This window comes from Egretta garzetta, unplaced genomic scaffold (assembly GCF_000687185.1).
Source record: "Egretta garzetta isolate BGI_Z169 unplaced genomic scaffold, ASM68718v1 scaffold370, whole genome shotgun sequence".
Taxonomy (NCBI): domain Eukaryota; kingdom Metazoa; phylum Chordata; class Aves; order Pelecaniformes; family Ardeidae; genus Egretta; species Egretta garzetta.
This window is the reverse complement of record NW_009258292.1, coordinates 1270931-1282618: the sequence shown is the minus strand read 5'-3', so window position 1 is coordinate 1282618 and position 11688 is coordinate 1270931. Positions and strand designations below refer to the sequence as shown.

Sequence of the window (11688 nt, the reverse complement as noted above, 5' to 3'; positions counted from 1 at the left end):
ATATCTTTGATGTTATCAGATGTTGTGTAAGATTTAAACTCGAGAGCACTAAAATATATTCAAACAATAATTGCAGTCTGGAATATTTTTAGGACAGTGTCAACAACAATGGTGGAATGTGGGAGTTTTCAGGAGTAGCAAATTCAGTTGGTTCATGAGAGATTTAATCTATTATGAGAACAGGAATGAACTGTTCAGTGCATCACAAGTCCACAGGGCTCAATTCCAAGTACCAGCTTTGCAGATCTTTCTGTGATTGAATTCAGGCATGTTAGAGGTGAAAAATGCTGATTCTCAGTCAAACTCCATATGGAAAAAGGAATGTAGTGATTTGAGAAAGCAAATAAAAATTCTCAAAAAGAAAGTACCAGCAGAGATCAGTTCCACTTCTGAAAATAGAACCCTATATTCATGGAAGCCCTTGCTTAGTAGTTTCAGAAGAATGAAATTGTTACTATGCTTTAATTTTTGGACAGCTTATTCTTGTGAAGACTCAATCTTGTCTAAAAAAAGGATAAAAGCCAGTGCAATAAACTGCCTGATGAATGAAATGAGTGTGGTACCTGCATCTTTCAATACAAATACCTGAGACAAGGATTAAAATGCTGTCCAAAGATAAGAATCTGAACTCATCTCAATACTTCCTGAGATTACTGATTCAGTCTAGCATTATTTCACATTGATGCATTGATTTTTTTTTTTTTTATTAAGTTTGGTTCCAGGTACCATAAAGGTTTGCTGTTAACAGTTGAGCACAGACAGTAAGTATGGAAAGTATTCAACCTGTTTCAACACACCTTCCACTGGCAAGTTGGTGAAACACTAACAGCATTTCAAGTAAGTCACAGGTGAAATCTGGTCGGTTTTTGTTTTTTTTTTTCAAGGTAGGTCAGTGCATGTTGTAACTGGAGCCAAATTTCTTGAAAAGAGCTACTAGTTGGAAGGTTATAAGCCCTGGTTTTGCTATTGCTGTAGCTCGCACCATTGCAGCCAAAGAAAGATGCAGCAGGAACCACCTGTCAGTTGGCCTTTTCTAATGAAAAGCCCAAACAACTGTAAACAACAGATCTATTTCTTTAACCTCATTTGAATTAGAATGTAAAATTTGTCACTCAGCAGCAGAAAAATCCAACAAATGCATTTGGTCATAATGCATGAAAACAACTGCATTCATAAGAAGTTAAAAGCATTATGGAAAAAATAATTCTTAACGTTCTTATCTTAGTTTCAGTATCTCCTATACAACTCATGTGCAGATGCTTCTCCGGAAGAGCTCTTAAGCAGAATCCTTATCTCCTCCCCATCGATGTCTGCAGCAGTGGAGGGAGGAGGGGGAGGGAAGCCGGCTGGAAATTCCAGGGTGCACTTCATGGAGTTTCCCGACAATCTGGGACTCACCAGTATGCACAGGAGCCTGCAATGCCTTACAACAACACTCAACATGAAATCAGCACCTCCCCAATGCCCATCTTGTGCACGTCTTCTTCGTGCGCTAGCTACCATCTGCATATGGCAAGGAAAACCCTCTTGGCTGTCAACCTGCTTTCCTAGTAGGCTCATCCCTCACACAGTACCTTTGAGGATGAGTATCTGTTCTCTACAAACATAGAAGAAAATCATGACAAAATCTTATTCTTTCTCTCCCTTACCCTAGCCAACATCTTAACTTCCATTAAAGTTAATTTTCACATGAACTGTCTAAATGAGAACCGAAGGCCATTATGGGCTCCAGAAGCTGAAGCAGTGACAGTGATACTTGTGAATCTGCGATAAATAGGCCAATGTACAGTTTTCTTGTGTGGGAGGCATAAAAGTTTATTTTCAGAAATGACGTTATTTCTCTCATGACTTAAAAGGCAGGCCAGGATTTCAGTAGTGCAGCCCGAGCCAGTGAGTAACTCAGCAGGACAGGCTATGAACCAGTCTCAAAAGAGCTGTTTAACTCCTAGGTCTTCTCTGTTTATCCTATGATTTCTAAGAGGTGTTTCACCACTTTCCCTTGCAAGTTCTGCTGAAAGTATTCCAAATTAGTTCAAACTCTGAAAGATGACATAGTGCCCTGATGTTTTCCTGGCATGGTCTCCTGCCCACTCCATATATCAGGTATGGACTCAGGGAGAAATGAGATAGATGGGATGAAACAGTTTTCGGTGGGAGAAGGAAAGCTTACTGGTTTGGTATTGACTCCATTATTTGCTTCTTCCTTTTAGCAGTGGAAACACTGGTGGCTAGTTTGAGGATGTTTATTTTCCCTGTTTCTTTTTTTTTTTTTCAAATGTGAGAAAAGTACACAGAGAGGATATACTCACTTCAATAAAACTTTTTTTACAGGTTGCAAATGATTATTTAGGTTTTCTTTCCTCTCCCAAGTAAGCCACCGTAATTTTTACCTATTATTGTTTATGTATTTTTTAATAAGTCAGATTTTTGTCCCATATATATGTGTTGGCCATCAGTTCAGGTTGCATTCCTCTGAGCTTCTTAACCCTTTTAAGAAACAGGAATAAAGCCCCTTGCCAGCGATGCAAAATTTTCCCAGGCTGATAGGAGCTCTGCCTTTTACCAGCAAAAGAGCAAGGAAAGTTGTGTTGGTATTTTTCAAAGGAAATTGCCAGAGGATAAGAAATTTCAAAGATGGGTCAAAAGATTCAATGATGGGAGCTGGAAGAAGCAGACTTCTTTGTAAAAGTAACTGGAAGTCACAGAAATTATTTTTAGCCTACAATCCTTCCTAGCATTACAGGACTGTAATGCTGTAATTACATAACTACAGAGACTTATTAATTATTATGATTAATGTATATTATTAGAATCTTAAGGATCTTAAGCTCACATAATCTTAAAGATCTTATGGCAAAAATTGCTACGCCATCTTTTCAGTTTCAATGTGGGACGAGGGAAATATTTTGACTTGTAGTTGAAGGGCCCCACACATAATGTTAATGTAAGTGGATGGGAGAAGAGAAAGAGAATAGAAGTGTAACTGACTGTCAGGTGTTCATTTGATGCAAAATACTCTAAAAATTGAGGATGTCCCGAAAAGGGAAATGGGTTCAGTTACATCCCTGAATTTATAATTCTATTATTCTCTTCCCCAGAAAATAAAAGCAAAATACTACTAATAAAAATGTAGTACTTATTGCAAGTATTTTTAAGGATACACATGGCAAGTATGAAATTTAACAAAGCAATATGGTAAAAAATTGAACACGCACTGTTGACAGGAATAATGAAAAAAGTCTTTCTAAATGAAACAGGTGACCCCTTCTTATATGCAAATTGTTTCATACTACCCACTAAAAATGTTTTCTTTTGCTTATAATGTTTCAGTACTTTATAACATGTGCTGTTATTTTTTATGTTATGTCAGGTGCTGCTTGTCTGATTTTTTTTAAAGATGCTTAACTTCAGCCAAAATATTTCTTTTTGTCTTTTCTTTCCTTTGGAGGTTCAGATTTGACATTAGGAAGCATTTCCTTACCAAGAGGGTGCTCAAACACTGGAACAGGCTTCCTGGAGAGGGGGTTGATGCCCCAAGCCCATCAGTGTTTAAGAGGCCTGTGTTTAAGTGAGTGTTTAAGGACAATGCCCTTAATAACATGCTTTAACTTTTGGTCAGCCCTGAAGTGGTCAAGCGGTTGGACTAGATGATCATTGTAGCTCCTTTCAAATTGAAGTATTCTATTCTATTCTATTCTATTCTATTCTATTCTATTCTATTCTATTTTTAAAGACTAACTTGTGTTATTTGCTGACATTGAAATATTTCTGCTGATTCATTTTTTGCATGGCCAAGCATGCTTATTCTTTTAGGTAAGGACTTGAAATTTTATATGGGAGCTGTTAATGTCAGTAACAGGCCTTATCAAAGCGAGGAATTTCCAGTGGGTAGATAAATGCCCTGCACAGCATGTGACTACCTTTATCAGGACACCCTCTTTGTTTCTGTAGCACTCAGATTCATTCAGGGTATGCCTTCCATATTCTTTAGCACAGCAGGTGGGGTCCTACACATAAAAGACTCCTTCAAAATCCCAGTGTGATCCATTCAAAAAGCAGCTTCTTTCTGCTTTCTGGACTCTTTCTGTGGTTAAGTTGTATGAGGTATGCTGACAGAAGGAGTTGAATAAACAGTTTAGCGAATAAACAGTTTAGCTTATACAGCACTCTTTATTCTGACTTTGGGATACTTTGCAGCTCTAACAATGACGTTCTGAAGTAATTTTGCATGAGATAGCTTTACCTACTGGTGCAGTACATATGGAGTACGGTTTCAAGTTACCCTTCCCTTGGCATAGGTATTGTCACTGGTAGCAATTGAGTACCAGGCAGGTATGGGACAGTGCTGAATAAGAATGATGCTGGTACAAAAGACTGTAGATCAGGCTTTTACACACTGCTCACCGCAGTATTTTTGGTGAGTTCAGTTTTGAATGCTTGCTTATTGTGGCTACTACTAGCTAACAGGCAATGCCTGAGAATGAATGAAAGCTCAAAGTTTCCAGTAAATTCAGAAAACAAGTATTGTTGGGCAGATTGTAATGATATCATGCAAACAAGTGCAAAGCAGCAGGAAACTTTCAGTCCTCTTTAGTGATAAAACTCCATAGTGCAATCACGTATGGGATCTGTAAGCTTGCTTGCATTGCAGAGCTAGAATGCAATGTTCTTAAACATACACATAAGTTAATCATTGCTTCATCTAGAACAACACCTACTTGCCTACTTCAGGGCAAATTCCTGAAACAAAGAGATCAGCCTACCCATTTGAGATAGTCAGATTTTCATTTGACTCTCTACACACATTGCCTGGATGTAACTGTTGCAGATCTGTCCAGAGAAAGAAGTATCTGAATGTTTGTTGAGTTTTAGACACTGAATATATCTACATTGCCAGTCCAGGATTTATGGGATTAAATTGATGGGGTTTTTATACATAAGAAGTCAGATCTCATGACCATAATATGATATTAAAATCTATGACTAGGTTCCACATCATGTAATTTATTCCTCTTTCTTATCCATACTGATAAAAATTTTAAGATTCTGGAGAGTACCTCCTCTGATTATGTCAGCTTCTACTTCTTGTGAACAGACAAATGACATTTCTCTCTCTTTCCTCTTTCACCCACTGTCTACTGACTCTTATTTCATGCTTATTGGTGTTGGCTGTGTCAGCATTCCTAGACCTACCACAAATATAGTATCAGTTGCCAAGCTGCAACATGCTCACTATGGAGCACACTCCATTGTTTAAAGATGTATTTTTAGAAATAATGTTATTTTATGTTTGTTCTAATCTTGCTGCCTCATAACTTCATTTTTCAGGAAGTCCCATGTGAGAAAAGGCAAACAGCCACTCCTTAGTTATCATCTCATTATTCATTAACTTCTAGACCTTTATCAATTTTCACTCACTCATCTTTTCTCCAAAATGCAAAGCACCATTCTCTCTCTTTTTTTTTTACCTCTGACAAATATTGCTCCCTACCTCTGGTTGACTTTTCAGCTCTTTTCCCTCTTTTCTAACTCTACCACATCCTTGGGAAATGGAGGATAGGGAGGTACCAGAACTCTAATACTTCAGATGTGTAAATGCAAAATGGTGTGATATTTTCTGTGTTTTAATAACATCACAGATGGGTTGAGGTTGGAAGGCATCTCTCAAAATCATTTAGTCCAATCCGCCTGCTCAAGCAGGGTTAAATAGAGCCAATTGCCCAGGACTGTGTGCAGTTGGGTTTTGAATATCTTCACATATGGAGACTCCGCAACCTTGCTGGGCAACCTGTGCCAGTGTTCAGCCCCCCTCACAGTAAAAAGTGCTTTCTTGTGTTCAGATTGAGTTTAATCTTTTTGAATTTCTGCCCATTGCTTCTTGTCCTGTCAGTAGGCATCACTGAGAGGAGTCTGGCTCCATTGTCTTTACTCCCTTCAGTTATTTATACACATGGATAAGATCCCCCTGAGCCCTCTCCAGGCTGTCAGCCTCTCCTTGTATGAAAGGTGCTCCAGTCTCTTAATTATCTTTGTGACCCTGCACTGGACTCACTTTACATCTTTCTTGTACTGGGGAGCCCAGCACAGGACCCAGCACTCCAGATGTATCTCACAAGGTCTGAGCAGAGAAGACGACTCACCTCCCTCAATTTGCTGGCAACACTTTGCCTAATGGAGCTCAGGAAGCTGTTGGCCTTCTTTACTGCTACAGTGCATTGTGGGCTCATTTTCATCTTGTTGTCCATTGGGACACCAAGGTCCTTTTCTGCATGGATGCTTTCCAGCCAGTCAACCCTCAGCATGTACTGGAACCAGGTGTTATACCTCCCCAAATACGTGGCTTTGTATTTTCTGTTGCTGAGTTCTGTCAAAGTCCCTCCAGATAACAGCATGACCATCTGGTGTATCAGCCACTTCTCCCAGTTTTTTATCTGTGAATTTGCTGAGAGTACATTTTGTTTCAATGTCCAGGTCATTAATGAAGATATTAATTTGTATTTGCCCTAGTATCAACCCCTGGAGTACACAACTAGTTGCTGGACTCCAACTGGACTTCATGCCATGGAGCACAACACTTTGGACCTGGTAGTTCAGTCAGTTTTCAATCCTCCTCAACTCTTATCTAGCCTGTACTTTTTCAACTTGTCTATAAGGATGTTGTGGGAGATAATGTCAAAGGCGTACTAAAGTAAAAATAAACAGTATCCACTGCTTTCCTGCCAAGATAGTTGACTTGTTGTAAAATGATATTGTGTTGGCTGAGCATGATTTCCTGTGTTTGGAAATGGTTTCCAGGTTTACTTGCTCCATCACCGTCCCAGGGATTGAGGTGAGGCTGGTCAGCCTGTAATTCCCCCATCCTTCTTCTTCCCCTTTTTGGTGGTTCTAAGAGAAGGAAAAAAACGGAGACAATTTCCTTTTCTGAACTATGTGGTGATCATAGACCCATTTTACACTGCTGATGAAATAGTAGAAAGTTGAAAAAAAGAGAGGAAGGAAGCTGATGAACGTCAGTAAGGGTGCTGGAGGTTGCAGCTGTCAAGTGAAGCCACCTCTGAGAGCTGCTGTCATGGGTGGAGAAGCTGGCAGAGGGCCAAGGGCTGTTTGTACAGTTTGATCCAAAGTGCAAAATGAAGTCAAAAGGGCTTCTTTTGATTTACTTGCTTTACTTGCATCATCCTCATCCTCTGAGTATCTGTTGAGTTTTCCCTACTGGCAGGCAAAATAAAAAGCCCTGTCTGATAATATTCAGCTCACCCTCACTCTTTGCTTTCCCTGTTCCTGTGTGATGTTGCAATATTAGGATGGATCTTGTTTTCTCAAGCCAAACATGCCAATGCTGCACTGTGCATGAGCCCTGAAGAGAGAGCACCCTGTGATAATGCTCCGTCCTTGTCCTCACAGGAGCAATGACCCAGAGGACATGGGCAAGTTAATCAATTACACTCCTAAAGGCAGGAAGAAAAAGACCTGAGGAAGAACAGATCCTATGGCTCACAGGTGGATTTTCAGTTCATGGACTGGGATCATCCATATTTGAAAAAATCAAATCAGGTAATCAGAGCTGGCTTCCAGAAAGCAGAAACTGAGGCAGTTGGTTGGGCTAGTGTCTGCCTGCATGGAGGGGGAGGTGGGAGGTACCCAGGCCCTATGTCCTTCAAGTGCCAAATCTGACGTTCCTCTCAGCAATGGCAAAACCAGCTCGACAGTGCATTAACTTTACGTAAGCAGTTTGTTTGACCCAGTCGTTGTGGTTTTTTGTTCCCCAGGACCTCAGCCCTAGGTTTGGTTTCAAAAGTGGTAAAAGGATTAATTTTGTTTGACTTCAAGAGGTCCTCAATATCTTAAGAGGAAGTAGGAGCTGGTGGGAGGGACTATTATTTAAGGTACCAAAATAACTGGTAGGAGGAAATAGTCAGTGAAAATGCACTGTTGTCACTTGAGAATTAGACCTTGTTTTAGATGTATTGTCTCAAAATCAGAATAATTATAAGCCAGATGGTATTTTAGATACCTTTTCTTTTCATGTTGTCTCCCCACACCCCTTTCCCCCAAAGAATGAAATGTCTTAAAAGGTTTGTGGTCCAGCATGTTTTACCTGTATAAAAAGTAGACAGGCACAAATTCAGCTCCATCACACTCAAGACACATGTTCTGGGAGGAAAGACACGACATATGTTCTGGAAAGAAAATATGTTTTTAACTCAAATGGGGACATGTGAGAGTTACCATGTCCTGGGGAACCAGAGAATTTTGGATTTCTGCCTTCATTTGTTTATCTCACTGGCTTCTCCAATGCTGACTGTGGAAACCATGAGCAATTTCAGCTTTCCATTAACTATCACCTACTACCTAGTTTAGTAGTTCAGTTCTGTGTTACTAGTTATTTTAGTTCCAGGAATTAATGCCTCCCTGGAGGAACTTGATCAAAGCAGGGGCTAGATAGTTAACAGAGCACTGCATGTATGTCAGACAATTGTGCTTGGGTTTTCAAGAGACATCAAGATTTGAATAGGTCTTCCTGGGACATGCCGTGGTGAAAGTGCCAGTGAAAGTAGCCAACCTAAGAAAAGTGAGTAGCCAGATGAAAACTGGTATCACAACACGTGGCTAGAGACTTTGATTATGTGATAAAGCTGATAAGGGTCTCATCTGTCAAACAATACTGTCGGTTAAAAAGGACAGTGAACATGTGAGGGAAGGCTCTGAGAGGAATGAAAATAAGCCTAAGCAGAAATCATGGCAGCACTTCTGGGTGTACTCCCACACACCATCCAATCCCTACATAGTACTATGTGTGGCAGACAAACTTCCGCTCTCCCTACTTGAGAAACTGGAAGCAAAAAGTAGTCTAGGGGGTGAGGTGTCCAGAAGGCAGTATGGTGTGTGTGCCCAGGCCACTTTGCATGCAGCATGTCATTCATCTGCCCAAGCGCGGTCCTGCATAAGAAGAAAGTTTCTGTACTTTTTCTGATGCAAGCATAGAAAAAGCTTGAGGCCAGCTAGGAAACAGAGATAGGAACTGAGGTCTACCATTTATATTTTTACCTGTTGACTTCATGAAGTAGCTTATTTTTTGTGCTGCTTAATGAAGGGAGAGACTGAATTTGAAGGGAGTTGGTGTGCTTGCCTGTTCCACATGTCCCTAGAAAAGCAAATGGTAAACCTTTACCAGGACATGAAGGGAGCAGCCAGCAAGCCCAGAGAAGAGAGCACTCAGTCACTCAGGGCTGGCTTCCTCAGCTCGTGATGGATGGGGACAGCAGGCTAGGGCCACACTGACTTGTCAGTTCATATTAGGACCATCTCTGTGAAGTGAATCTCCCAAACATCCCCATGCTTTTGTTCACACAGTGGAGCACTGGGTTCCTCTTGGTTGAGCCTATCCCAGAAGATGCGCTCCCAGGAGGACATCTAGCGGACTCTGACTGCTAACAGGCATTCATCCCATGGGTCTGGACTGGTGCCAGTCTAGGGAAGACTCCTCCTTGTCCCCATGTACACTATGTGGCTCTTGAGTCCTCAGCACCAATTGCTACACCCCACTGCTTCACCGCTCCTGCTTGCTGCACTGCTGTGTGGACATAGTCAAAGCCCAGTTTACTGCAGACCTACAGATAATAGGTGTCTTTAGACATGATGACCGGTATTATTATAAGATTTTAAGTTCTGCTGTTTCTAAAATATGTTTCATCTCAGGCAAAATGCTGTTCTATTTTCCACTTTCTATGTATAATTTTAGGTATACGGATAGTATTGGTAGTAAGGTATAGGTATAGTGGGTGTTTATGTATATAATATTAGGTATATGCATATATTTGGAAGCTATAGCAGCATATATGTGTCCAGGTAACACAGAAGAGAATTCATCCTAGTGCTACCTCTTGTGTAATAGCCTCCCTACCCCTAGCAGCTCAGCTCGCTCTGTCACAAAAAGGCCTACAAATTCTGCCTCTGATCTGGGGACAGAAGTGGCTGAAGCCAGCTGAGGTGCACCAGGCATGTGGAGTGGCAGTATAAACATCTATGAGCAGGAGCAGCTCCTGATTTGTAAGTGGGGAGGCTGGCTGTTTGTACCTCTCCTACCTGCAGGTCACTGGGCACTTTGAGGTCAGTGTCTTCATCTATTATATGATGTGGCCACAGCTGTGCACAGCTACCTGGTCCTTGTTTGGATTAGGGCTACGGTCACCTCCGACTGATACATCTGTGAAAAGATAAAGCAAAGTGCTGGCAAGAGAGGTACTCATATTCTGAGAAATTAATTTTATTTTCTTTAACATAGTATGAAGAAGGTATGCATTCCGAAGTCTTGCTGATTTGTTTATAGCTAGAGATATTTGAATTTTTTTATTTCCTGTAGTCATTTCCTCCAGTTCCCTCCTGCCTCTGGTGTAAAGTCATCAAATAGTAAAGTCCAGCGATTATGATTACTCATCTCTTCACAGTCTGTTGTGTCATTCCAACCATGAGACTCATCTTTCAAGCATGCTCAATGATCTTCACACTGGGCAACCTGCTGGCTTCTCAGTCACAATCTCCTGGTAAGTTCAAATCCACAAATATTTATTTAAGAAATTGATATATTAGTTAACAATATTTCTGTGTGTAATTTACCTCATGTGTTACAATATTCAGTACTTTTTTTTTGGTGAAAAGTATCAATCTAACAGAAACTGATAGCAGAGATGAAAGTGGCTTCTTAAAAAAAATATTGATGACAATAACAGATTTCTATGAGCATTTTCTAATTAAAAATTGAGGTAGAACTCGCTAAGCTTGTGCCTGTTCTTTAAGCAGGATTATTTACTGTCTAAGGCAAAGGTTACAACAAAGTATACTGCATCCAAAAAAGACTAGCCTTCACAATGAACAAAGATGAATAAAAGAGATTACAGGTAAGACTTCAATGTTTAGTGTTCTGGAAGAATGAACACGATGGGAAAATATCCAGCAATATCTTGCACCTGAGAAAGAATCAGGGTAAAAATACTATTAAACAGCAAAATTAATAAATACATTAAAGACTGGTTATTTGGCTGCCTAAATATAAGAACATCTCTATTTCATGTATTTGTCTGCAATGCCAGTACTTATAGCTTGCCAAAGATAAATGGATTCTTACATAAATCAAATATAAAGCCCAACACACAGACCAATAGTCTAATCTTCACTCTTGTTAATTTATCACAAGTTCCCTGTCATTCATTTTATAAGGAGAAAGAAATACTTTACATTTATGCTCTCATCTTATCAACCTATAAATCAGCTCTGTGTTCTGCTGTACGTATGGTAAGTACCATTTTTGGCAATGCAGAACCACCTGATTCTCCAGTGTTAATTGTTCCTGTGAGTCACTGGTTCTCCTGTGAGGGGACATGACTCTTCCCTGTCCTGATACGGCAACCACCTATAGCCATGCTGTACTGATGGCATGATCTTGTGGAATAAAAGTTGAAAATTACAATTCTGGTGCTTATATGATGCGAACTGTCATGATGCGTAGCAATGGTTGGTGATCTTCTGAAAAAAACCCACTCGGTTTGATGGGTTATAAGAATTATGCCTTGCCTCAAAATGTCTATAAAAATATTTCTCTTTCTTTCTTGTTCCTTTTCTTCAAAAGAGGTTTTCTATTCAGTCTCTGTCCTATGCATTCGATTCAGCAGGTCTCGAGCTTTTGCCTAC

At 40.2% G+C, this 11688-nt stretch overlaps 1 protein-coding gene across 1 annotated transcript in view; it reads left to right on the top strand.

Annotated features, from left to right (window-relative positions):
- Window positions 1-10426: 10426 nt before the first annotated feature.
- CRLF2 (cytokine receptor like factor 2) overlaps window positions 10427-11688 on the top strand; it is a 15030-nt gene continuing 13768 nt past the window's right edge. Inside the window, exon 1 of the mRNA XM_009637678.2 lies at window positions 10427-10544. Within this exon, the coding sequence (XP_009635973.2) occupies window positions 10427-10544 (118 nt within the window). The remainder of the gene's footprint in view (window positions 10545-11688) is intronic.